The sequence below is a fragment of the Pogoniulus pusillus genome, chromosome 14 (genome assembly GCF_015220805.1).
Source record: "Pogoniulus pusillus isolate bPogPus1 chromosome 14, bPogPus1.pri, whole genome shotgun sequence".
Lineage (NCBI taxonomy): Eukaryota > Metazoa > Chordata > Aves > Piciformes > Lybiidae > Pogoniulus > Pogoniulus pusillus.
In genome coordinates this window covers 19,558,590-19,585,829 of record NC_087277.1, presented here as the reverse complement: position 1 = coordinate 19,585,829, position 27,240 = coordinate 19,558,590, and the positions used below count along the sequence as shown (strand labels likewise).

At 49.6% G+C, this 27,240-nt stretch overlaps 1 protein-coding gene across 4 annotated transcripts; it reads left to right on the top strand.

Annotated features, from left to right (window-relative positions):
* Positions 1 to 27,240, top strand: TOP1MT (DNA topoisomerase I mitochondrial). 4 transcript variants are annotated; one of them, XM_064154422.1, is made up of 20 exons: positions 1 to 115; positions 392 to 491; positions 608 to 684; positions 880 to 970; positions 3,331 to 3,413; positions 5,483 to 5,555; positions 5,684 to 6,537; positions 10,332 to 10,447; positions 12,971 to 13,092; positions 13,878 to 14,000; positions 14,504 to 14,691; positions 15,565 to 15,709; positions 16,903 to 17,046; positions 19,865 to 20,050; positions 20,664 to 20,732; positions 21,723 to 21,837; positions 23,368 to 23,495; positions 24,228 to 24,322; positions 25,679 to 25,828; positions 27,018 to 27,240. In XM_064154422.1, exons 1-20 carry the CDS (start codon positions 72 to 74, stop codon positions 27,118 to 27,120), a joined length of 3,006 nt encoding a protein of 1,001 aa, XP_064010492.1. In that variant the 5' UTR covers positions 1 to 71; the 3' UTR covers positions 27,121 to 27,240. The 4 variants fall into 4 exon arrangements, with proteins under 4 accessions (XP_064010492.1, XP_064010493.1, XP_064010491.1 ...); XM_064154423.1 differs by having other exon boundaries at positions 877 to 970; positions 3,355 to 3,413; XM_064154421.1 differs by having other exon boundaries at positions 877 to 970.

The following is a 27,240-nucleotide window of genomic DNA, read 5'->3' as shown; positions in this document are numbered from 1 at the left end:
GCAGTGGTTATCCTTGGGGATGTTGCCTTAATCCTGTGTCCCAGCTTGGAAACCTGGTGGATGACGGAGCCATGGAGTTCCCCAAGGCTGGTGGGGTGAAGAACAGCAGCAGCAGGTGGGTACCATGAGGGATGAGAGGGGGGCATTGGGGCAGCCTCCATTGCTTTGTTGTGAGTCTTGCTGCAGCTGGTTCTGTTTGGCATCTCAGCCCTAAAATATTCAGTTAAGAATTTCCTCCAACCTTACTTTTGGCAGCCTCTTTTTTTTGGTGCTGATGCACATAAAGGTTAGGCAGTGAGGCTCCAAGCCATGGCCTGTTTCCATCACCAAGGAGTTTGATGCACCTTTTGCCTGCTTGATCTTGGTGGGACAAATTTGATCTTGTCCCCAGGAAGCGAAAGAGTGAGTCAGGGAAGAGCCAGGAGCTGCCAAAGGCACCTAGGAGAAAGGCATTGAAGAAGGAGCCAAAGAAAACACCATGCATGGTCCAGGTACTGACAGCCCTCTGCATGCCTAGGCATTGGGATGACCCTTGTGACTGTCCCAGCTGCTTTATGGACATCAAGCCATCAACTTCTCTCTTACATTGCTCTGTCCTGGTGCACAGCCCTCTGTAGTAAAAGGAAGAAAGAAGAAATTGCTCAAGGTCAAGGAGAAGCCTCTGCAGGAAAACATCATCAGCAGGTAACTCCTTGGCTGGATAGAGGATGATGATAGCAGCCAGGGAGGAGATGGAAGCTACAGGACTGGTGTTCCCCCAGGAACTGTCCACAAGTGCCACATCCAACTTCCTTCTCCTTGGGCTGCTCTGATTATCAAAACCAATCTTTAACTGAAAAAAAAAGAATGTTTTCCTTCTCTGTCTCCTTGGCCAAGAAGCTCCCTAAAGCAAGAGGCTGCAGAAGGGCAAGGTCTCAGCTCAAGCCTGCAGGATGAGATTCAAACAGGGGAGACACCTACATCTGGCTTGGTATGTGGTGGTCTTTCTATCAAAGGAGTAAAGAGCACTCACATGATTTGCTCTCAAGGGAGCTGTGAGGATGGTGTCACAGAATGGTGGGAGTTGGAAGTGATATCTGGGGATCAGCCAATCCAACCCCTCTGCCAGAGCAGGCTAAGAGCTTGTGGTTATGTGCAAGCTCCTGAAAGGGATCTTTTGAGCATCTTGAATTAAGGAGTAAATTGTCTGAAGCTCAGGTGTCTGTGGCATTGGGGTTGGATCACATTTTCATGTTGGATCAAGAGTAACAGGAGACAGGATCATGGAATAGCTTGTGTTCAAAGGGTCCTTCAAAGATCTTCTAGTCCAACCCTGCTGCAGTCAGTAGGGACATCTGCAACTAGAGCAAGTTGTGCAGAGCCCCAGAAGACCTGCCCTGGAATGACTTCAGGGATGGGGCACCTCTCACTATTCTTGGTATCCTCAGTTGGGGTTTCACCACCACCACTTTCAAAAATGTCTTCCTCCACTCTAGTCTAAGTCTCCCTCTTTTTGTCTAAAACCACCACCCCTTGTTTTGTCAGAACAGGGCCTGGCAAAAAAAAATCTGTACCCAACTTTTTTACCATCCCCTTTAAGTACTGAAAAGCCACCAGCATCTCTCCATGGAGTCTTCTCTTCTTCAGGCTGATCAATCCCAACTCTCTTATCCTGGCCTCACAGAGAGCTTCCAGCCTTCCCTTCACTTCTGTCCTACTCAGGCCCTGTTCCAAGAGGTCCATGTCTCTGCTGTGCTGAGGACTCCAGAGCTGGCCCCAGCATTGCAGGTGGGGTCTCAGCAGAGCAGAGGGGCAGAATCCCCTCCCCTTACCTGCTGCCCATGCTACTGGGGATCAGCCCAGGATGTGATCGACATTTCGGGCTGTGAGAACCCATTACCAACTCTCACTTAACTTTTTCACCTGCCAACACCCTCCAGTCCTTCTCTGAAGAGCTGTTTTCATGGGTGACTCCACTTCCCAAGCAAAAGATTGACATTGATCTCATCCTGACAACATCCCTTCCTGAGGCATTTGGTCTTCATTGCTGTGCTTGGGGGATGGAGAGCATAGATCCTGGCAGAGATGCTTTTTCTGCTTGCTGTGGTGAGCCTCCCTCCCTCTTGCCAAACCCAATTTCTGAAGCATCAGCAAACTTTCCTGTATGGATGCAACCTGAATTGCAACCTTGAAACCTTTCAACGCTTCCTGGGGGTAGATGTCTTGGTGTTCCAAATATAAGCACCAGGCATTTGCATGCAGGAGTTGTTCAGAGATCATAGCTGCCTGCTCTTGAGTTGACCAGCCTGGCTTCTGATGGTGGCTGAAGGATTGTGAATAGGAGAGAGGGCGTATTCCCAGAGAACCAAAGTCTTTACTTGCCACAACCAACCTATAATTAGCTGAATTTTTTTCTCTTTTAATGAATTAACCCAGAAGCTTCCCAGCACCAGCTTTCAAGAAACATCCCTGTGTGGTTTTTGGCTTCCTTTTGAAAGCCTTCGAAAGAGAAACTTGGGGAAGTTGGAATTTTTAACGAGAGCCTTGATACTTGGCAAACATCAGGTGAAGCTGGGATGGGTTTCAGGGATGGGTTACATGGTTGGATGTAGCCTTTCATGGCCAGCAGCAGTAAAACTTGGCTTTGGCTTTGAAAACAAGCATGCAGTGTGATAGTGTTTTTGGAGGCCACCGTGGGTCGTCTCCTGGGGCACTAAGTCCCCGTTGAGCTCATTTTCATAGGCTCATGGCATGCATCATGTTGGAAGGGATCCTCAGAGGCCATCTTGTCCAACCCCCCTGCAGTGAGCACCTTTCTTCTAGGTCCTGCCCTCATTTTCCTTATGCTTTACTTTTTCTTTCTCCTTGCACTCAATTCACCCTTGTTTAATTTCCCACGCTGTGACTCTGTCCCTCACCTCTCTTTCCCCTTGCCATCTGCTACAAGGGTCCTTTAATCTCCAAAGGACTAAACTGTTGTGGATGCACATAAGCTACCACGTGATGTGTCTTTGTGGTGGGGCCCTCCTATCCCTTCTGCTGTTCTGAACAAGTGTCCCTGGTAGCAGCAACTCATCTAATGAGAATGATGGTTGAGGCGAGGTGACAGATTTCATATGTTTGCTCCACAAAATATCTCCTCAGTGTTGTTGGAAGTAAGATAACACCAAAACACCTCATTCATCTCCTTGTGGTTGGACAAACTTCCCATTTTGTGCTCCTGGTACCTAGCTAGGGTGGTTAAGGAAGGGCAAGCTGATGTCAATGGGACATGGGTGTTGTGGCCTGGCTGGGTAGGTGCTCAGGGGTGATGCTTCTGTTGGGTTACCTGCACCAGCTAACCTCTTCCAGGTCAACACTGTTAATATCTTCCAGGAAGACACTAAATCAACTCTCTACCCAGGGTCAGCAGTGCTAGCAAAAAACTCTTCAAGGTAAGTTTGGCTACTTTCTGGATGCCTTCCCTCCTTCCCCTGAAAATAGAAATTTGTCCTTTCTCTCCTTGTCAAGGGGTTGCACAGCCCTGGTTTTTCCTCCTGAGCCCACCCTGTTGCTGCTTCCACTGGGCATCTTAACCATGCCCTGGTGCCTTCAGTGACCTCAAAGCTTGCAGAAAACACCACGAGTGGAATTTGAGGCCACATCCTTGGATTTGAGGGTGGAGAGGGAAGCTCTTGTCCTCCTCCAACCTCTGCAATGATGCTGCAGTCAGCAGGGCATGATCACTCAGATGCACATACCTACATAAATAGGAGGTAGGCGGTGGGGGAATGCTGGTGGGGACATCTAACCTCCCGAAGCCTGGGAAAAGAGTGTTTCATTCTCTCATCCCATGCTAGATCTGGACAGAGATAGGAAGTTTGAATTCATAAAGTTGTCCCTTAGCAAGCTAATCCTCTCTGGTCTTAGAGACTTTCATGTCCAGTGAGAGGCCTCTAATAAGACCTTCTGGGGAAGGAGATGAGCCCCAAAGGTGGCAGGACTTTGCCTTCTGAGTCATGAATCTGGTGGTGCTTGGCTGCTAATGAGATTGGAAAGGCCGAGCATGTTTTGCAGGGCTGTTTGCCCTAGTGAGTTTAGTGGGGATTGTGTAATGTGTTCTCCAGCTGCCTGGAAAAATCATTCTGCCCTTGTTTTTTTGGGACCTTGCTGTCTCCATCCCAAACAGAATCAAAGACTTGTCTCAGCACCTGATAACATAGCACCAGTCTTAAAGAACTGAGAAATGGGCCCAGAAATCTCCCTTTCCCTCTGTAGGATGTTTTGGCTAAAAGCAGAGATTATGGTTCTGCACTTTGTGCTCTCCTGGATGATCAGGAGAGACTTCACCATCCTCCTAGGATGCAAGAACTTGGCTTCCCAGTTCCTTCCTGGATAGCATCAGGGTAGTTGCTGTGCTTACAAACTGTGGAGATGCAAGCCCAGTCTGGAATGCCACATCCCTCGCTGGAATCACAACTCCTCCATGAACATTCCAGACTTGAGGAAGAGTGGCTGGAAAGTGCCTGGTGGAAAATAACCTGGGGGTATTAGATATGAATGAACACAAACCAGCAGTGTGTCCAGGCAGCTACAATGGCCGCCAGCATCCTGGTTTGGATCAGCAAGAATGTGGCCAGCAGGACCTGAGCAGGAATTGTTCCCCTGTACTGGGCAGTGATGGGGCCACATTGAATCTTGTGTTCAGGCTTGTGTCCTGCGCTCTGAGAAGGACACTGAGGTGATGGAGTATGTCCAGAGGACAATGAAGCTCGTGCAGGGTCTGAACAACAAGTCTTGTGAGGAGCAGCTGAGGGACCTGGGGTTGTTCAGCCTGGAGAAAAGGAGTCTGAGGGGAGAGCACTTTGCACTCTACAATTCCCTGAAAGGAGTTTGGGAACAGGTGGAGGTTGTTCTCTTTTACCAAGTGAAAAGCAATAGGATAAGAGGAAATGGCCTCAAGTTGTTCCAGGGGAGGTTTAGTGGGATGTCTCCACCCATATGGTGGCTGGTGGAGGTCATGGCTTCAGACACTCCTTGTCCTGCAGCTTGTGGCAACAATGAGGCCATGTCCTTCCCTGTTATGTCAATGCTTGGGTTGCCTTCTTGGGAGGGGAGTGGCAGAGGCTTTCTCCACAGTCCCAGGAGATGTGTCCCATTACAAGATCCCCCTCCTCCAGTGTGTTCACAATGCCATCCATGGAGTAGAAGTGTTCAGTTGGTGCTGCCAAATGCCAAAACCTGTCCCCTTCTCCCCCCAGAGGTGTCCCTGTGAGTGCTTCCTTGAGGCCTCCCACAGTCTCCAGACCAAATGCAGTCCTGCTCTTTTGAGCTTCCTCATCCCACAAGCTGCAACCTGTTTCTAGAAATGCTGCTTTGGAATATCTCCATGTGTCATAGCGTTCAAGATCTTGCACTTGAGAGAAAGGAGGACTTGTTTTGGGAGCAATCCCCTATTTTTCCATATAAGAAGTGGAGGTTGATGCTCAACAACAAGTGAGAAATGTCTTTGCTTCTCTTGTAGGTTACAGTGCAAACCCCAGAGAGCACGACTCGCAACAGGACAGCAGCTGTCAGAGAGCAAGGCTGAAGCTGGGGTAGGAAACTCGTGGGCATCCACCATCTGCAGACCAAATCCTGCGTGGACCACCTCCTTTGTGCCCTCTGGGTTCTGGGATAATCATTTTCCTTTCCCAGCTTCAATCCTTATGGCTGTTTCCCACAGGTCCCAAAGTTGAGCAATGGTGTTGCTGGTATGGCTGCATCCTCCTCTGGAGATCCTGGAACTTTGGAATTGGATGTGGGAATTGTTCCAGTGAGGGAAGGTGAGAAGTTGGACCTCTTTGTCCCAAAGCAGCAAGGTGGTGCTCAAGACTCAAAAGAGAAATGGGTGAAGACACAAGAGAAAAAGGAATTGGAGAGAAAGGGAGGGAGGAGAAAGGGTGGATTTGAGGAAAGCTGTGGAGATGTATTTAAGGACATCAAGGAGAAGGTGGCTGATGGTGATGCCAGGAACATGGCAGGAGAACAGGGCAGAGTCAAGCAAAGGAGCAACAACAGTATCCAGGGTGATGGAAAGGAAAAGCAGGAGAAGGGGGAAGCAGAGAAGTGCATGAAGGTGAAAATGGAGGGGATGAAAAAGAAAAAGAAAGTAAAGAAGGAAAAAATGTTGGAAGAGAGGCAAGAACTGGGGAAGACAAGTGAGAAAGGAGCTGGAGATGAATTGGAAGAGAGAGATGGGGTGGGGAAGGGAAGCGAGGGTGGAAAAGGAGTGAAGGAAGAGGAAGATATGGATGAGAAAGGGGACGAAGGATGGAGGGAGACCCAGAATGCAGAGGTGGGGGAGGAGGATAAGGTGAAGGGAGATGCCTCAGAGAAAGAGAAAAGGAAAAAAATCAAAGAGAAAAAGCCAAAAGAGAAACCTGAAGGAAAAAAGAGCAAAGAGAAAAGTGAAGAGGAGACCCCACAGAAAACCCGGAAAAGGAAGTCTAAGGAAGGAGAAGAAGAAAAAAACAACAAAAAGGTTAAAAAGGAGAAGAAAGAGGAAGAAAAGAAAGAGATGGAAAACAAATGGAAGTGGTGAGTGTCCTGCAGGTCTTTGGCCTGTGGGTGAGTCTATGTCTAATGCAACTGAGGATTTAGTTTTATTTCTTGGAGTAAAACTCTGAAAATTGATTTTTAATTGCTGGTTTTAGCTGCTTTGTATTTTCTAAGCCTTGAACTTGGCAGCCTTGGCTGGAAGAAGGGGGATGATGGATAACAGGCTCTGCATCATAGAATTCATCAGGCTGGAAGGGACCCTCAAAGGTCATCATGTCCAGCCCCCTGCAGTGACCCCCACCAACTAGGTCAGGTTGTTCAGGGCCCTATCACGTGTAATCTTATATGTTTCCAGGCATGAGTCCTCAACCACAGCTCTGGGCAAGCTGTTCCAGTGTTTCACTGCTCTCGTGGTAATACATAGTAACATTTGTACACCAGAGTCTTTTTATTTGTGTAAGAGCTTGTATTATATATATACAAACACACTGGTGCCCAGCTGGTAAACAGAGATGCTCAAGGCTGGTAGAGGATATGACCCCCATAACACAGCAGATTCCAAGTTGCTGAAGGGAAAAAGTTGCACCAGTTTTGGGGTGGTCTGGGCAAGATTTCTTTTCCCCAACAGGAGAGCATGAGGAGAGGGTGGTCAGCAGGAGCAGGGAGGTCATTCTGCCCCTGTACTCTGCACTGGTTAGACCACACCTTGAGTACTGTGTTCAGTTCTGGGCCCCCCAGTTTAGGAGGGACAATGAGATGCTTGAGCGTGTCCAGAGAAGGGCGATGAGGCTGGTGAGAGGCCTTGAGCACAGTCCTACGAGGAGAGGCTGAGGGAGCTGGGATTGTTTAGCCTGGAGAAGAGGAGGCTCAGGGGTGACCTTACTGCTGTATACAGCTACCTGAGGGGAGGTTGTGGCCAAGAGGAGGTTGCTCTCTTCTCTCAGGTGGCCAGCACCAGAACGAGAGGACACAGCCTCAGGCTGCGCCAGGGGAGATTTAGGCTGGAGGTGAGGAGAAAGTTCTTCACTGGGAGAGTCATTGGACACTGGAATGGGCTGCCCGGGGAGGTGGTGGAGTCGCCGTCCCTGGGGCAGTTCAAGGCAAGGTTGGACATGGCACTTGGTGCCATGGTCTAGCCTTGAGCTCTGTGGTAAAGGGTTGGACTTGATGATCTGTGAGGTCTCTTCCAACCCTGATGATACTGTGATACTGTGAGTGAGGCTGATGGATAGTTTGGGTTGGAAGGGACCTTTAAAGGTCAACAGAGACATTCCCAACTAGATCAGGCTGCTCAAAGCCCCACCAAGCCTGACCTTGAATGTCTCCAAGGATAGGGCCTCAAGCACATCTCTGGTCAAACTTTTCTAGTGTTCCACCATTCTCGTAGTGAAGAGCTTCTTCCTGGGGTCCAAACGCTGTACTGCTTGGCAGGGCGGCAGGCAGTGGTGGCTTTAACCACTTGGTGTCGCTCTCTCCCCATAGCACCCCAGTGTCTGGGGCAGAGAATCACAGAGCGGTGAAGGTTGGGAGGAACCCCTGGAGATGATCTAGTTCAACCTCCCTGCTAAAAAAGGCCCACTTAGAGTAAACCGTCCAGGAGGAGAAACACTCCGCAACCTCTTTGGGCAGCCTGGCTCAATGCTTTACCGCTTGGCTGGGTGCTTCGGAGCCCATCCAAACCTGAGCTGGGAGGAGCTGCTGGGGTGTTAGCCCATGTAGAAATGTCCACGGGCACCTGCACCTTTGGGATAGCACTTGTGGGGCACTAAGTGGCGTGAAAAGTGGGACTAAGAGGCTATTTTGCTGAGTAATGTCGTCTTTGGGGGGGCTGGGGCTTGGTAGGGAGGCAAGAGGCCGGTACACAGCTCCCCCCCAAACCTCATGCGGGACTACATTTCCCATAAGAGTTTGCTGCCTGGGCACATGGGCAGTGTCACAACCTGGGCTGCGTGGGCACAGTGGTGGCTCCTCGTGGCAATGCCTCAGGCACCGCCGCCATGCACTGGCGGGTAGCAGGGTGCGGGGGCAGGATGCTTGGGGTGCGCTGGGCATGCCCCAGCCTCACTGGCGGTCGGTGACATGTACCGGCGTCTCTCCTCCACGCTGCTTGGTCGGGGGGTCCATCCCTCCCAGCTCACCCCCATTTGCTTCTGGTCAGGTTTGGGGGGCTGCAGGAGGTAAGTGTAGGAGATGCTTTGTCAGCATTGGGAACCGTGGTGGGGAGGGGGAGGAGAGTTAGAGCTCTTGGGGTGTCCTTCAGATCACCTCTGGAATGGTTTCAGAAGAGTCTTCTGTAGCGTATTGATTTTTCCTTAATATAATTCCCCGGGCCCCCCCTTTCTTATCCCTTTTTTCCTCCCCTCTCCCGGCACAAGGAACCTTTGGATGGGATTGGTTTCCTCCACCCGCCCCTGCCGCCCTGCTCCCGGGGAGGAGAGAGGTCGGAAGCGCTTCCGGGCCACTGCTGCGCGCCGAGCGCTGGCGTTGCGCTGCCGCGGGGGGAAGCGCTGCTGCGGTTGCCCAGCGCTCCTGGTTTGGGGGGTGTGTGCGTGTTTGGTTTAGTGCTGCTTTTTCCTGGAGGTGCTGGAATTTAAGGGGCCAGTATCAGCCCCGCGGGGCTGCAGATGACCTACTCGTCCCGGGTCCCGCTGTCACGACCCCGCAGACTTCTTCCTCTGCTTTGACCTGGATGATCTCTTACTGCTTTTCAGGGTGGGGGATTCGATTCTTTTGATTGTTTGGGTGGGGTTTGGTTTTTCAGTTAAAATAAATGTTTAAAAACTTCATTTCACATTAAGGCTTGCAGTGAATTTAAAGTGCTGTTTGCTTTGAGGGGGGAGGAGGAAGGTGCGTGAAGGTCGTACTTGTATTAACTCATAGGTGTAAGTACGGTTCGGGTTAGAAGGGACCTTTCAAGGTCGTCTAGTCTAGCCCCCCCCCCTGTCATCAGGGACATCTGCAACTAGTGCAGGTTGCCCAAAGCCCCGAACAACCTGACCTGTGATGGTTCCAGGACAGTGGAGGGAGGGTGAGTTTCAGTGCTTGCAGTCCCTGCTTGGGGCTAAGTTGGGGTAGCCTGGAGGAAAGGAAAAGAACTTGTGGGTCTCTAAAACTCCGTGAAAGGAGGTTGCAGCCGGGTGGGGGTTGGTCTTTTCTCCCTAGTAACAAGTGATGGGACAAGAGGAAGTGGTCTCAGGTTGCACCAGGGGAGGTTTAAGCTGGACATGAGAAGCAGTTTCTTCATAGAAGGAGTTGTCAAGCCCCAGACCAGGCTGCCCAGAGCAGTGGTGGAGTTCCTGTCCCCAGAGGGATTTAAATTGTGTAGCTGTGCTGTTGAGTGACATGGTTCAGTGGTGAACTGACTGTGCCTGGTTAATGGTTAGACTTAATCACGGAATAGAATGGCTTAGGTTGAAAAGGACCTTAGAGATCATCTGTTCCAACTTCCCCACCATGGGGACTAGACTCAGGTGCTCCAGGTCCCATCTAACCTGTCCTTGAACACTCTCAGCAAGGAAGGCATCCACAGGCTCCCTGGGTAAATTATTCTAGAGTCTGACCACTGTTGTACAGAGAACTGCTTCGTAAGATCCAGTCTAAACCTCCTCTCCCTCAGCTTAAAACCATCCCCTCTTGTCCTGTTGCTAAACACTTTTATGAAAAATCCCTCTCCAGCCCTTCTGTAAGTTCTTCTCAGGTACTGGAAGGCAGCTTTAAGATCCTCTGGAGCAACCACTGGTGCTCACAAATTGTCTTCCCAGGGTCACCCTGGGAAAATGTTTCAGCTCTCAGGCTTGAGAATGCTTTCATGGGTTCCTATGCTTCTGTCTCAGGTGGGAAGAGGAGAAGAAAGAAGATCAAGTTAAATGGACCCAGCTGGAGCACCGAGGACCCTACTTTGTGCCTCTCTACGAGCCGCTGCCTGATGATGTGCGGTTCTATTACGATGGTATGTCCAGCTTGTGGTGGTATCTGGGGCTTGTAGCATTGTCCTCTGCCTGGCTGAAGAGCTGGTGTCTTCCCTTGGATGGAGAAGGGGAAGTACTGTAGACCACAAATACCCCATTAGGTAAATCTGAACCTTGGGTGAAAGGTGGGTGGTTTTGGATATGGTAGGAGTTCTAGGATTATTGAGAAGCTGATGGTCTCTTGTAGCTCCTCCCATGCAGGGCACCCTGGGACAGAATAAGAAGTCCCATGTGGTTGCCTTTGCCTAGTTTTAGGAGTTCTGTAATGCAAGCATATTTGTATCTGGGACTTGCACCTCTGCTCTCAGCCTCTCTTAGCTGCAGAACATCCAGTGGTGGGGCTGGACCCCAAGTTGTTGGAGGTGAAGCAGCAGATCTTGGTGCCGTTGCCTAAAGTTCTTGTGCACCTCTTGTGAGGACTGAATCATGGGGTAAAAAGGTAGCTTTTTTTCTCCTTAAGGTGCCTCTGGAATTTGAGCTTTACATTGATACATGCTCCCTTTCTTCCTGGCTGCTCTCAGCCACTCTGTCCCTAGCCTGAAGCACTGCTTGGGGTTGTTGTGGCCAAAGTGTAGAACCCTGCACTTGGCCTTGTTAAATCTCATCCCATTGGCCTCTGTGCACCTATGCAGCCTGTCGGGGTCCCTCTGCAGGGCTCTCCTACCTTCCAACAGATCAACACCTGCTCCTAGCTTGGTGTCATTTGCAAACTTACTGATGCTGGACTCAGTCTCCTTGTCCAGATCATCAGTGAAGATGTTGAACAGGACTGGGGCCAGCACTGATCTTTAGGGAACGCCACTAGTGACAGCTGCCAACTGGATGTGGCACCATTCACCACCACTCTCTGGGCCTGGCCTTCCTGCCAATTCTTGACCCATATCAGAGTGAATCTGTCCAAGCCAGGAGCTGCCAGCTTTGCCAGGAGCTTGTTGTGGCAGGCAGCTCAGGTAGACTACATCTACAGCCTTCTCCACATTCACTGGGTGGGTAACCTGATCATAAAAGATCTCTATCTAACGAGGACTGGAGGTTGTTCTGGTCCCTTCTCTTGCCATTGATGTATTTATAGAAACATTTTTTAATTCTCCTTAACAGCAGTGTCCAGCCTAAGCTCTAAATGGGCTTTTGTCTCTCTAATTTTGTTCCTACAAGACCTAGCAACATCCTTGAACTCTTCCTGGGAAACCTTCCCCTTTTTTCCACCTCAGAGCCTCCTCTTTTCCAGACTGAGCAGCCTTAAAATCACCTTAAAGCAACTCAATGAGTCAGTGAAGGGCAGACGGGACAGATCCATGTCTCTGCCATCCTCCTTCGCTTCCCCCTGTGCTTGCTAGGTGCTCCTCCCCAGTCTTAACACTGTCCCTGAACTGTTTTCTGACAGATCAAGGGAAGGGAGGCAAGAAGGATCCTGGGGCTTGGCCAAGGGATGCTGAAGATGGGAGGGTACCGCCAGCCTATGAGATCTTGGTCCTCTTCAGCCTCCTCACTGGGACTCCTATTGCTTGTTTTGGTAGGAGGGTAAAGAAAAAGGCCAAGTTGGTGAGCTGAGCAGTCTGGCAATACTGTCACCAGAGGGCAGTGATGGGACATCAGTGAGGTGGCCAGTGACTTGGCTTAAGGAGCATAGCGTTCGGACCTTCCTTGTGGCCTCTCGAGTTGAGAGGTGCCCATCTGTGTATTGTGTGCATCTAGGCTGGTGGCTTTGGCCTGGGGTCTTGGGTGATAATTGCCGTGTTTGCTTAAAGTTGTCACCATTCCCAGATGAAAAAATGTGTGGACATTCAGCAACCCCAAGAAGGAAGAAACTTGTTCTGGGGAGTCTATAAGGCGTTGACCCACTGTGCACGGAAGTTCACATGGAGATCAGGAAGCCCTTAGACCAGAATGTCTGGTGTAGGTAGGATTGAACCATCCCTGGGAGTTCTGCAGGGTGTTTTTCCTGTGGCTTGCCCAGAAAAACTCTTTCAAACTGTTGGTCTCTTAGGAACAAGAAGTTCTTTATATTGACTACATCTCATTGCGCTGGCCAGAGAGCCCAGAACAGGATTGTGGCTCTGACAAATGATCTGAGACCCACTGGATGACAATGATGAGTGGTTCTATCTGTTGCTCATATCTCAGCTTTCAGCTTCCCATGATTGCTTCATTTGTGTAGGGAAAGTATTTGACACGAAACCTCTCCACTAGGAGAGGTCCTGGAAGTGGCTGTGGTCAGAAAGAAAAACTTTGCATCGAGCTGTTAGTTTGGGACTCAGTGTGGTGGCTGCTGATAGCTCCATGGCTCAAAGACCTTAGTGTAAATCAAGGTTTCCACTCTGCCAGAGAAGAAAATGAAGCATGTGATTGCAGATGAGCTGCAGCAGCATCCTGCTGTGCCAAGCACTCAAGGCATTGATCCAGAGATGAGGCTGTGTCTGGTGTAGGAATGTTCTGGAATCCCACCAGTGTACAACTGCCTGGATAGGATTGTCCCCATAACTAAAGCTCCTCTCTTTTCCTAGGCAAACCCCTGAAGCTGAGCCTGGCTACAGAAGAAATTGCCACCTTCTATGCCAAAATGCTTGATCATGAGTACACAACCAAGGAGATCTTCCAGAATAACTTCTTCAGTGACTGGAGGAAGGTATCTTCTCTGTGAGGGCTTCCTTGCTGCCCATCTTCCAAATTAAACTTAGCATTAAACCTGTCATCTCCAGGTAGATCCTAGGCTGTGGTGTGGGACAGAATCATAGAGTTGTTTCACTTGGAAAAAACCTCTAAGATTGAGTCCATCAACCTGACAACACCATGGATGGAGGAGATGGGTTTTATTTGTGGCTTAGTTCTTAAGTTGTCATCACTCATCTGTGGGGTTCTAAATTATGTGATTGGTTGCTGTTTCTGGATTTGGGCTGGGACTTGCTGTCTGCAGGATCTTTCAGAGCTTGACACTTGTGGTCCTGATGAGTTTCAGCCATGCTACCTAAGAAAGCAGATGCTTCACAAGGAGTTTGAGGCATGTGTCCCTCTGAAGCATTAACCTGATGGTTCCACAGCACCTTGGCTCAGTCGCCTCCTAGGGAAGGATACCTTCAGAGATGCTTCTGCAATCACTGCAAGCTGCTTATGACCATGCTTGTGGACCACTTCTTTTTCCACAGCAGAGGTTAGAAGTTGCTTGACCTCAGAGTCAGCTGTGTTTTGCTTTCCTGGGTGCAAGCTGAAATGTCTGCAGGCAGGATGGTCTCCTACTATGGCAGCTTTGTCTGTCCTTGAGTGGAGGTGGCTGAAGTAGTTGGGGGTGGCCACTCCCTCCTGATTTTTCTGAAGAACTGCTATTTGGATCTTTTCCTTCTTTGTGAAGAAAAGAAATAAGCAGCAGTTTTGTGCAGAGTTGGTTTTGCCCAGCCCCTCTCATCCTTTCCTCAGGAGATGACTTCAGAGGAACAGGAGATAATTAAAGACCTGGACAAGTGTGACTTCAGTGAGATCCACAAGTACTTTGTGGACAAAAGCGAGGCACGGAAAGCACTCCCCAAAGAGGAGAAGCAGGTGAGGACTGTTTATTATGACACCTGAGGCTGGCTGCTGTTTTGGGATGAGGCTGGGATATTTCAGCTCCCACTTGTCTCCATTCCTTGTGTTATGCTTTGGTCTGGGACCTCTTTGGCCTTTGAATCAGCATCATCTCTCCATGATCATCATGCCCCTCTTCAGTAACTTTCTGTGCAGCAGCTGCATGTTTTGTGGCATCCTTGGATCATGATTTGGGATTCTACCATATCTACAGGGTAGTGGACCTTGATAAGGGATTTCTGGCACACAGACTTTCGTCCATTGGTGTCTCATGTGGGACCAGCATCACCTTAAGAGTTTGTAAAAGGAGTGGATTATTGGGAATGGATTTGGATACATGTTCATGTCCTCCTCCTTCAAGCTCTACCTCGCCTGCCTTGCTTTCTGCAAGAAAGGGAGGGGAATGATAGGCAGGCACAAGCCATGGGGTTTTTGTTTCATCCTGTGGGATGATAATGATGGGATGGTTCTTGTTTCAGAAACTGAAGCAAGAGGCAGATAAGATTCAAGAGGAGTATGGGTACTGCATCCTCGATGGGCACCGGGAGAAGATCGGCAACTTCAAAACTGAGCCACCTGGGCTGTTTCGTGGACGAGGTAACCACCCCAAAATGGGCATGCTGAAGAAGAGGATCATGCCAGAAGATGTTACAATCAACTGCAGCAAGTGAGTTGCCGGGGGAGGAGCTGAGACTCTAAAATCTGAGCTGCTTTTGGGGCAGGAATATGCTGCACATCTCCTCTGCTCTGAGTTGTTCTGGAGTTTTGCTCTCCTTAGGCTTGAGCTCACTTGGAACCCTTTGGCTCTTTAGAACCCTTAGAGGTTTGGGTTTTTTTACAACTGGAACAATTCTGATTCTGTCACTTCCTGGTCCCCTTCAGATCTCTGTTTTGCATTTAGGTCTGACTTTTAGTTTCTGTCTGGATGTAAAGTGGCCAGGGAAGCTGCTGAGCAGCTCTCACTGGTGCCTGTAATGTTCACCCAACATTAGCTGCAAACACTTCAGTGCGCCTACAACCTCTCTGAAGAAGGGGAAACTCTGCACTTCTCTGGTACTTCTCTTCCACATAGGCCATTTCTTCTGACTTTTATGGATCCCCTGGCTGGAATGATACTCACTGGATAGAGAATAAACAGTGGCTGGGTTAAGAGTCAGTTTGCTCTCTAAGCTACTTGAGATGCTTTGGTCTTTAATGATCCACTTGAAGACCTTGTGACCTTGATTGCAAACACTGCCCACCAGTGCAGCAAGTTCTTCTGTTGTCTCCAGCATCCAAAGGATAAAGATCTGATCACCTGGGCAACCTGTTCTAGTTGCAGATGTCTCTGCTCACTGCAGGACTGTTGGGTCTAAATGACCTTTAAAGGTCCTTTCCAACCCATTCTATGTTGTGAAACAATTTTGGGTGGGTTTTATGTTTTCTGTAAGTAATACTGCAATGTGTTGAACAGCCTTGGCTCCCTGTGAAGAAACAGTTGAGCTGATGAACCTCTTTTTCCTTCGTGGTCTGAGGGCTGTAAAACCTCCTCTGCCCACAGGGATTCTAAGATCCCCACACCACCAGAAGGGCATAAATGGAAGGAGGTGCGCTTCGACAACACTGTTACCTGGCTGGCGTCGTGGACAGAGAACATCCAGAACAGTCTGAAGTACATCATGCTGAACCCCAGCTCCAAGCTGAAGGTTGGAGTGATATTGCTGTTCAGGCAGAGTTGTTGCCTTTGGGGCCAACAGGTAGAAAGGTCAGGGGAAAGCAGAGATGTGATGCGTCAACCGAAATCTATTGAAAATACTGTGGCCAGCAGAAGCAGGGCAGGGATTGTCCCACCCTGGGCTGGACACTGGTGAGGCCACACCTTGACTCAGGTGTTCAGTTTTGGGTCCCACACTCAAAGAAGGATGCTGAGGTGTTGGAGTGTGTCCAGAGAAGGATATTGAAGCTGGGGAAGGGTTTGGAGAACAGGTCCAGTGAGGAGCAGCTGAGGGACCTGGGGTGCTTCAGCCTGGAGGAAAGGAGGCTGAGAGGGACCTTCTGGCTCCCTGAAATGAGGTTGCAACCAGGTGGAGGTTGGTATCTTCTCCCAATTAACAAGTGATAAGACAAGAGGAAATGGCCTCCAGCTGCACTGGGGGTGAGGGGAGCGTTTAGCTTGGATATTTGGAACAAATCCTTCACAGAAAGGGTTGTCAAGCCCTGGACTAGGCTGTGCAGGGCAGTGATGGAGGCCTCATCACTGGAGGGATTTCAAGGCTGTGTAGATTCAGTCCTGAGAGACATGGTTTAGTGCTGGACTTGATAGTGTGTGATTAACAGTTGGACTTGATGATCTGAAATGCTTCTTACAACCAAAGCAGTTCTATTAATCCATGATTTATGCTGGAGAATAAAGGGTATGAGCAGATGGGATCACCACTTGTAGTGCTGTGCAAGGTAGGGAGCAAAAGGGCAGCAGGGAAAGGTTATTTAAAGCTATTTCCAGTCCCCAAAGCAAATAAAGGTACAGAGAACAGGTTGGGCACAAGTGCACTGTGTCAGTCCACATTGGGAGTGTCCAGATGGAGGCAATGGCCATGCAATGCTTGTCTGCTTGGGTCCTCACTTGCTGTGTGCTGGCTGCTAGCTGCTAGAGAACACCTCCAGAGCAACTGTAAGCAACTCAGACTTGGTCACGACCCCAGGTCCAGCACCTCTATCAGAGGACATGGAAACTCCAGGTGAGCTGGGTTTGTCCTGATTTCTCCACTTCATGGAGTGTCTTCTCAAGAAAACAATGGGCTTTGAGGAGTATTTAGATGCTGGGGATGGTCTTAGAGCAGGATCTCACTGGGAGGGAGGGAAGGAGGATGAGGCACTGAGTTTTGACATCTCTTTGCAGGGGGAGAAGGACTGGCAGAAGTATGAGGTAGCCCGGCGCTTGAAGGGTGTTGTCCACAAAATCCGTGCTGAGTACCGAGCTGATTGGAAGTCCAGGGAGATGAGGAAGCGGCAAATAGCTGTGGCCCTCTACTTCATTGATAAGGTATCTGCAGCTTCTACCTAGCCCCAGATCCTCCATCCCTGTGGAGGGCGAGATTTAGTTTATCTGCTCCTCCAACCCTGTAGGTTTTTGGAGTGTGCTGCTTGTATTGGTGTCAGAGTTTTTTGTTTAAGAGTGTGACAGATTATTTTACTCTTTACTCTGGGCCCCTCAATTCAAGAGAGATGTTGAGATATTGGAATGTGTCCAGAAAAGGGCAGTGAAGCTGGTGAGGGGCCTGGAACACAAACCCTATGAGGAGAGGCTGAGGGAGCTGGGGGTGTGCAGCCTGGAGAAGAGGAGCCTCAGGGGTGACCTCATTGCTGTCTACAACTACCTGAAGGGTAGCCAGGTGGGGGTTGGTCTCTTCTCCCAGACAACCAGCAACAAAACAAGGGGACACAGTCTTAAGTTGTGCCAGGGGAGGTCTAGGCTGGATGTTAGGAGGAAGTTCTTCACAGAGAGAGTGATTGGCATTGGAATGGGCTGCCCAGGGAGGTGGTGGAGTCACCGTCCCTGGAGGTGTTCAAGCAAAGCCTGGATGAGGCACTTAGTGCCATAGTCTAGTTGACTGGATAGGGCTGGGTGCCAGGTTAGATTGGATGATGTTGGAGGTCTCTTCCAGCCTGGTTGATTCTATGATTCTTGTAAAAGGCAGAAAAATATTAATGCTCTTACTGAATTGGAGAGGAATACAGAAAAGCACTTAAAGATGTGCAGGGAAGGATACAGCATATGTGAATCCTTAACGCCTGACACAGATAAAGGATACATCAGAATTCCCCCAAACCAACCACCAAACCCCAGTGCTCATTTTCTTCCCCTCCGGCTCCATTGTCTGCCATTAGGCCCAAGTAGGCCTGGAATTCACTGCGGCCTTGAAGGCTGCAGGCAGGTTTTAATCCCACATAGGTACTTGGTTAAGAGTCATTCCAGAGATGCGAAAGGAAGGGAGGAAAGAGAGAAGAATTGACTTTGCTGCTCACATCTAAAGTGGCAGCAGCTGTCAGGCCCCACCTGGAGTACTGTGTGCAGTTCTGGAGCCCCCAACACAAGAGGGACATGAAATTGTTGGAGCAAGTCCAGAGGAGGGCCGTGAAGATGCTCAGAGGGCTGCAGCAGCTCTGCTATGAGGACACACTATGAGAGTTGGGGCTCTGCAGCCTGGAGAAGAGAAGGCTTGGAGGAGACCCTGTAGCGGCCTTCCAGTATCTGAAGGGGGCCTATAGGAAGGCTGGGAGGGACTATTGACAGGGTCTTGTAAGGACAGGACAAGGGGTAATGGGTTTAAACTGGAAGAGGGGAGATTTAGATTAGATGTTAGGAGGAAGTTCTTTACAGTGAGGGTGGTGAGACACTGGAACAGGTTGCCCAGGGAGGCTGTGGCTGATTCCTCCCTGGAGGTGTTCAGGGCCAGGTTGGATGAGGCCTTGAGCGGCCTGCTCTACTGGAAGGTGTCCCTGCCTGTGGTAGGGGGTTAGAACTGGAGGATCCTTGAGGTCCCTTCCAACCTAGACCATTCTGTGATCATTCTATGATTATAGGATTGAAAAACAAAATGACAATATCCAGGGACAACCAGGTCCATCCTCTGGCATGGACTTTCCCTCCGTGGTGGTCTTAAGGGACCCTGCAACCCCTCAAACCACCACAACTGGGCAGAAGGAATCTGGAACTGATCATAAAGGTTGGTGGTTGTTCCCCTTTGGGCACTGGTGAGGCCTCACCTCACATACCGTGTTTGGCTTTGGGCTTCTCACAATGAGAGGGATGTTGATGTGCTGGAGTGGGCCTAGAGAAGGGTGAGAAATGGCTGGAGAAGGGCCTGGAGAGCAGGTGTGGTGAGGAGCAGCTGAGGGGGCTGGGATTGTTCAGCCTGGAGAAAAGGCTGAGGGGAGACTTGAGGGGCCTGCATCAGGGACAGTGACCAGCAGGAGCAGGGAGGCCATTCTGCCCCTGGACACAGCACCAGTTGGGCTGCACCTTGAGGACTCTGCCTGGTTCTGGGTCTCTCCATTTATGAAAGATGTTGAGGTGCTTGAACATGGCCAGAAAAGGGCAGCAAGGCTGGTGAGGGGGCTGGAGCACAACCCTACGAGGAGCAGCTGAGGGAGCTGGGGCGGTTCAGCTTGGAGAAGAGGAGGCTCAGGGGAGACCTCGTTGCTGTCTATAACTACCTGAAAGGAGGTTATAGCCAGCCTGGGCTTGGTCTCTTCTAGGCACCCAGTGGCAGAACAAGAGGGCACAGTCTCAAGCTGAGCCAGGGCAGGTTTAGGCTGGACATTGGGAAGAAGTTTTACGGAGAAATGGTGATTGGCATTGGCTGCCTGGGGAGGTGGTGGTCACCATCCCTGGAGGTGTTTAAAAGGAGGCTGGGTGAGGCACTTATTGCCATAGTTCAGTGTGATTTGGGCAATGCAGAGTTAATGGCTGGACTTAATGATCATAAAGATCTTTTCCAACCTAAGCTATTGTATGATTTTTGTCATCTGCTGATGCTTGTGTGTAGGTGTAGCTGTGTGACAGTGCAGGAGCTGTACCATTCCTCATGGGCTTCACCTCCGTGTGTGTCTGAAAGAGAAAAAGACCTCACTGAGAGGTGTATGGCTCTGTATTTTGGGGGGATATTTTGGTGTTCCTTAGGGTAATAATGCTGTGCTGGAGGAAGTCACTGCTTGGTTTCCACCAGGGTCCCAGCAGCCATTCAGTGAGGCATTGCCCTGAGAAAGGTTTCTTTTCCCTCTCCTTGTGTTCACATGCACTTTAACTTTGGAAAGAGGAACTGCGGTGGGCTGGGGTGGATAACTTTGTTTCCTTGCAGCTGGCCCTGCGAGCTGGCAATGAGAAGGAGGAAGGGGAGACTGCTGACACAGTTGGCTGCTGCTCCCTGCGTGTGGAACACATCAAGCTGCACCCCAAGCTGGATGGACAGGAGCATGTGGTGGAGTTTGACTTCCTTGGGAAAGACTCCATCCGTTACTACAACAAAGTGTCAGTGGAGAAACTGGTGAGTGAGGCAAAAGCAGGTGACAGTTACTGGTGTGGCAATTCAGTGCAGGGTTGGTTTGGTTCACTCAGTAGTTATCATTCCTAAATTCTCCTCTGAAGCCTTCCAAACACACCTCCTGTGCTTTAACACTATGGTGGCAGCATGCACCTGAGATATTGCAGCTCTGGGCGATGACACAAACATGGTGACCCTGCCTTGGGAAAAATGGAGTCTTTAAGGCTTTCAAGGTTCTGTTAGCTAATGAATCATGAGAGAGAAACCCTGCCTCCTGCTGGAGTATCTTCATTTGCCTGGTGGGCATTTGGACTTGAGCTGTCCTTTTTGTTATTTTCCTTTCTGCTTTACCCACGGGATAGATGATATTGGGAGTGTTTGTAGGGAAACTGGAGTGACAGAAATAGCAAAGGTAGAGGGAAAACAGCCTGTGGCACCAGTGGCTTTGAGGTCCCACTGACAGCCCTTGAAGTTGAGAAGGTTGGTGGAGTTGCTAGAATTTAGACACAGGTCTGGATTAGAGTCCATCTGGATGAGGAAGCAGATGGAGATGAAGGTGTCTGGGAGCTATTTGCATTCTTGTTCCTGACCAGGGTCATCTTTGCCTTTTCTTTAGGTGTTCAAGAACCTGCAGCTGTTCATGAGGAGCAAGGACCCAGGAGATGACCTCTTTGATAGGCTTAATGTAAGTGATTGTCTCTAAGCTTCTGAAACAACACTAACAACCTGGAGGGAGTAGAAGCAAACCTGTGATGCTCCCATCCAACCTTCAGGCTTCCAGACTGTGGTGCTACATTAGCTGTAGCTGCTAGCAGACCCTGCTGGGATGCTGTAATAGATTTTTTTTTTTCATCCTCTTTCTGCACTGCTATCATCTTTGCTTCTCTGAATGAAGGCTTGGTTGCCTTCTGCACCCATGAGTAACCTGTGTCACTGCTAAGGTGACTTGCTCGCTCCTTCCCTCCTCTTAATCCATCTGCTTGAGTGTTTTTTATAGCCTGAGAAGATCTGCCCCCACACATACTGCTCAGGGCATTGCTGGAGGTGTCAAACATCATCTATATGATGCTTTCGCGCCTCACCCCAGGGCTCAGTAGAAGTGTGAGTGGCTTCTGGAGAGAAGTGCTGCAACCTTCCTTCTTGAGCTACTCCCCTACAAAAACCTTCTCCTTCGCTTTCCTCAGTGTGGGATATGGGCTGCTGCCACCCATGCTCCTTCTCTGCCTGCACCCCTTACAAAGCCACTTGCCCTTTTGAGGCAAGTCATGTAGACTTGAGCTGCAATAGGTTTTCTTGGTACAAGTAAGGCTTCCTCCAAACCCTGGGTGATGCTTCCTAGCATCTTTTGCTTCCAGTCCAACTGCAGCCCCATGTGCTGCCCAGGACAGACACATCAGATATGAGATTTGGTGCAAGATGTGTCCTTTTGGCCACAGATGGGCAGGAGTTTTTGATGTCCAGGGAAATGCTGTGTAGCTTTAGGTGGAATTTGTGCCGGTTTTAGACAGTTGAGGGCCTGGCCCGACAAGTAGATCTACAAGCTGTGGGAAATATTTCTAATGCCTGATTTACTTGGTTAGATAAAAGATAGTCTGAAATGCAGGTGTTTTATTGTCCTAACTTCTGTTTGTTCTCTTCATTTCTTCCACACTTTGCCCTGTCTTCCTTTCTCCAGACAGGTGTCTTGAACAGACATCTCCAGAGACTGATGGATGGTTTGACTGCCAAAGTGTTCAGAACCTACAATGCCTCCATCACCTTGCAAGAGCAGCTCAGGGCACTCACTAATTGTGAGTTCCTAATAGTGGTTGTGGTTTCACCAGCTGCATTGCATGGACAGTGAGCTTAGTGGTGTCTGTCCATTACCTTGGGGTCCTTAGAAATGCCTGCTCCTCTTTGATAGGTGATGCACTATGTGTAGGATGGTAGGGAATGAGTTGCCCAGAGAAGGTGTGGGTGCTGCATAGAATCAAGCAGGTTGGAAGAGATCTCCAAGATCATCCAGTCCAGCCTAGCACCCAGCCCTATCCAGTCACCTAGACCATGGAACCAAGTGCCTCATCCAGGCTTTTCTTCAACACCTCCAGGGACGGTGACTCCACCACCCCCCTGGGCAGCCCATTCCAATGGGAATCACTTTGTCTGTCAAGAACTTCCTCCTAACATCCAGCCTAGACCTCCCCTGGCACAACTTGAGACTGTGTCCCCTTGTTCTGTTGCTGGTTGCCTGGGAGAAGAGCCCAACCCCACCTGGCTACAACCTCCCTTCAGGTAGTTGTAGACAGCGATGAGGTCACCCCAGAGCCTTCTCTTCTCCAGGCTAAACACCCCCAGCTCCCTCAGCCTCTCCTCATAGGGCTGTGTTCCAGGCCCCTCACCAGGTTTGTTGCCCTTCTCTGGACATGTTCTAGCATCTCAACATCTCTCTGGAAGTGTTTAAGATCAGGCTGGATAAGGCTTTGAGCGACCTGGCCTAGTGAGAGATGTCTCTGCCTATGACAAGGGTTGGAACTTGATAATCTTTAAGGACCCTTCCAACTCAAACCATTCTGTGTAACTAATGAGGGCATGCAGAAAGGTGGGATATGGATCTGTTGGGGTGGGTCCGTAGGAGGCTGTGAAGGTGATCCAGAAGGATAAAGCATCTGCTTTGAACAAAGGCTGAGAGGGCTGGAGTTCTTCAGCCTGGAAGAGGCTTCAGGGAGACCACTTTGTGGCCTTTCAGTACTCAGAGGCTGGTAAGAAAGGTGGACTCAGACTTTATCAGGGTCTGTTGTGACAGGACAAGGGGTGCTGGTTTTAGACTAAAAGAGAGAGGTTTAGCCTAGAGAGAAGGAAGATGTTTTTGAAACTGGTGGTGGTGAAACCCTGGCCCAGGATACCAAGAATAGTGATGGGTACCCCATCCCTGGAACCATTCCAGGGCAGTTTTTTTGGGACTCTGAGCAGCCTGCTGTAGTTGCTGGTGTCCCTGCTGACTGCAGTGGGGTTGGACTAGATGAGTTTGAAAGGGTTTTTCCAGTCCAAATCATTCTCTATGGTTCAGATGGTTACCCACTCAGCAGTAGTCTGACCTGCAGCCAAGCTGGGAGTGTTTCTGTTCTCCCTTACTTGCTTTGTTGGTTGGTTGCACTCTTTTGTCTACCTTGAGTACATGAGTGATGAGGCACAGGATCAGATTCAGTGATGCTCAAGTGTTCTTCACCAGTTTCCACCAGCAGTGTTGCTGTCTGAAAACAGCTTACTGTTGTCCTGCTCTACTCCCTGCTTCTCCTGAGCTCCTAGAAAGGAGACAAAGTGATGCTTCCATTGATTTCCAGCTGAAGACAATGTTGCAGGAAAGATCCTGTCTTACAATCGAGCTAACCGAGCTGTGGCCATCCTGTGCAACCATCAGAGGTCTACACCAAAAACCTTTGAGAAGTCCATGAAGGTTCTCCAGAGCAAGGTGAGGCAGACCAAGCCTAGAGCCTCTAAATTTCATCTAACCTCTGATCTGGTTTTGGGAGGAGGAAGGCTGGGAGAGAGAAGGTGAATAACTTGATGCCTGAAGAGATCACATTGATTAGGTGTGGCAGGGAATGAAGCAGGAGTGGGGGTTCTTTTAAATCAATGCAGAGACCTCAAGCCAGGGGTGGAGAGGGATGGGGAAAACTCAAATACTGCATGAAGCACATGTAGCACTGGCATATTTTAGTGCCTTCAAGCTAGATGCCTTCTACAGTGGCACAACTTCACAGCTGGCTCTGAACCAGAGAAACTGGTTGGCCCACCAGACAAATGATTGGCTGTTTGCAGAAGGACCAGATGAAATGTCAAGGATCTGATATGGAAGTATCTTAAGCTACCACTTCTAATTGCCCTCAGTTTTTGTTAACACCGTACTGGTGAACCTTGTGCTTTGCAGAGGGCTCCACCACTGTCACGACCCATTTCAGGCAGTTGCACAAGATGACCAGATAGGAGCTGCAAGTGTTTCTGGTATCCAAGCTGTAAAGATCTCTTGCAAGGTGCTGAGAAATGCTTGATCTCCAGCAGATGCTGCAGGGATGAGTTGTTGTCTTTGGAATAGCTGATGAGAAAATTAGGAGCAGTGTGGCAGAGAAAAGGGAAAGAGGAAGACAGCTGAAACAGTCAGGAAGGACAGGAACATGAGCTTACTTTGTATTTGCCTTCACAGATTGATGCCAAGAAGAAACAGGTGGAGGAAGCCCAGCAGGAGCTCCAAAAAGCTGAAGAGGAGTTTGAAGGCACAAAAGATCCTAAAGCAGAAGTGTGAGTGACTCTTCCTTACCATTGTGCAGAGTCCATGGGGATGCTGTGGTCCAACACTCTCTGTGCAGGTCATCACAGTTGATGTGTCACTGTTGGGTACCAAGTGTCTCATGGCAGCCTAGCAGATGAGTGGAAGTCTTGTGGATGAATCCTTGCAACTCTAGGATTGCAAAGAGCTTCTTCAGGAGAATTTATTTGTGATAAGGCACACATCACTGCATAATGAGGCTTCCAGCCTAAGATGTTGGCCTGGGAAAACCTCTTTCCTGTAAGAGTAACAGTGAACTGGAGCAGGCTGCCCAGAGAAGTTGTGGAGTCTCCTTCTGTGGAGTTTCCAAGGCCACCTGGACATTGCAATCCTGGGCAACCTGCTTTAGGTAGACTTGCTTTAGCAGGTAGGTTGGAGTAGATGATCTCCAGAGGTCCCTTCTGACCCCCACCACGCTGTAACTGTTCTAGCAGTGGCATTTGACAAAGGATGCCTAGCTTAAGGTGAAGCTGGTGATACACAGGCTGACTTTGACTTTGGCGTATACGAATGGTAAGTTGTGACCTGTCTGGGGTCTTCAGCAATCATTGTGGGATCTGTCCACACATGCTCCTTTTCCCAGAGCCAAAATGTGACTTGCTGCCTGCCCAAAGACAGGAGAAAGCTGGAGAGGCACAAGGCTTACCTTTTAAGTTGTGCTGCAGAGTTTCATGTTTTCTGCTTATGCTTTCTGTTACTGGGATGCAGAGTGGGTTTTCAGAGGTGGTCATTGCTCCTGGAGCCTGATTTTGAGAAGGTGGTCCTTGCTGGGTTCTGGCTTTTGTGCTTGTTCTATTTCAGTGGTAACAGTTCTGTTTTTGAAGTGTCTTATGAGGTCAAAGTACTTGAGAAATGGGTTAGTGCTGAATGGCATCTTCCACTCTGCCATTCTGGAGTGTTTCGTAGACTCAAGACTCAGTGGAGTTAGGATTAGTGTAGAGGCTGCTCTGAGATGAATTACAGAATGGTGGTGGTTGGAAGGAAAACCTCTGGAGATCATCACATCCAGTGCCCCTTCTAAACCAGGTTCACATAAAGCAGGTTGCTCAGGGTCATGTCTAGGCATGTTTGAACAGTCTTTGGAGAAAGAGACTCCAGAATTTGTCTGGGCAACCTGCTTCAGTGCCCCATCATCCTCAAAGTGAAGAAGTTCTTCCTTCATGTTCAGATGGAACTTCTTTGGATCCAGTTTCTGCCTCTTGTGCTGAAGCTTCTTGGCTTCCCTTCATGCTTCCAGGCAGCACAGATCAGAACTACTGTATGTTTCCCCTCAGCTGCTTCTTTTCTCTTTTAATGTGTTACTTCTCTTGCTTTTCCTCTGCCCTCAGCAACATGGAGAAAAAAAAGAAGCTGTTGAAGAGGCTGGAAGATCAGCTGGCTAAGTTGAATGTTCAGGCCACAGATAAAGAGGAGAACAAACAGATAGCTCTGGGCACATCCAAGCTGAATTACCTGGACCCCAGGATTAGCATAGCTTGGTGAGTCTGACATGCTATGGGGCAAGTGTTCTATGTGCAGCTTACCTAGCATGGCCTGAAGAGCAGGAGTAACCTGTGCTTGAGGAGAAAGGAAAGAAACCTTCCCAAGCCTTGGAGGGGGTTGGATGAGGCCAGCAACAACCAAAGCTAAGGCTTGCTGCAAATAACTGCAGGATCACAGAATGGTAGGGGTTGGAAAGAACCTCTAGAGAACATAGTGTCCAACTCCCTTGCTGAAGAAGGGTCACTCAGGGCAGGTTGCTCAGGATCACAATGTCCAGGCAGGTTTGGAATCTCTCCAGAGAGGGAGACTGCACAACCTCTTTGGGCAGTCTGCTCCAGGGCTTCAGCACTCTCTTGCAGCAAAGACTTTTTTTCTGTTTTTTTCCCCTCCCTTCCTGTTGAGATGGAACCTTCTGGCTTCCAGTTTGTGTCCATTGTCCCTTGTCCTGTCACTGGGCACCAGTGATGAGAGTTTGGCCCCAGCTTCTTGCTACACCCCTTCCACACCCTTCAGCTCTTGCTGAGCATTGAGCAGGTCTTGTCTCAGGTGGCTCTTCTCCAGGCTCAACAGCTCCAGGGCTCTCAGCCTTTCCTCTCACAGAGATGCTGCAGGCTCCTCAGCAGCTTCATGGGCTCCACTGGACTCTGTCCAGTAGTTTCCTGTCTGTCTTGAACTGGGAATCTCATAACTAGACCCAGGACTCCAACTGTGTCCTCACTGTGGTGGAGTAGGAGAGAAGAACCACCCTCAACCACACTCTTTGTGCACCTCAGGATACCACTGACCACCTTGGCTACAAGAGCATATTGCTGGCTCACAGTTAACCAGGAGCCTCCTTCTGGGTTTAGGACAAGAAGGGGTCACTTTGCATGTCTTTGTAGTGGCACAATGTCCAGTTCTTAATTCCCTGAGTGGAGGTGACCGTTGTGCTGGGAGTGGTGTGGGATGGCTGGCCCCAGGGGAACATTAGGTTGTCTATTAGAAGAAACTTTTTCACTGAAAGTGTTCTCAGACCAGAACAGGTGTCTCAGGGGGATGTTTGAATTGCCATGCCTGAGGGTGTTTAAAAGACAGAGATGTACTGAAGGACATGGTTTAGTGCTAGCCTTGGTTGGGTTAGAGAAGGGTTGGACTGGATCATCATTCTGTGATTCTATCCCCACTGCTGTCTTGTGATCTGCCCAGGTGCAAGAAATTTGGTGTGCCCATCGAGAAGATCTATAACAAGACGCAGAGGGAGAAGTTTGCCTGGGCCATTGACATGGCTGATGAGGACTTTGAATTCTGAGGTGGTGCCTTTCACCTTGCTTTGTGCTCCTTTGGTGCTGGTGGAAGCTTTTTTGGTGTCTTGCTGTGGTTAGTGGGGTGGGTGTGGGCAGTTACCTAATAAAAGAGTTTGCTACTGCTA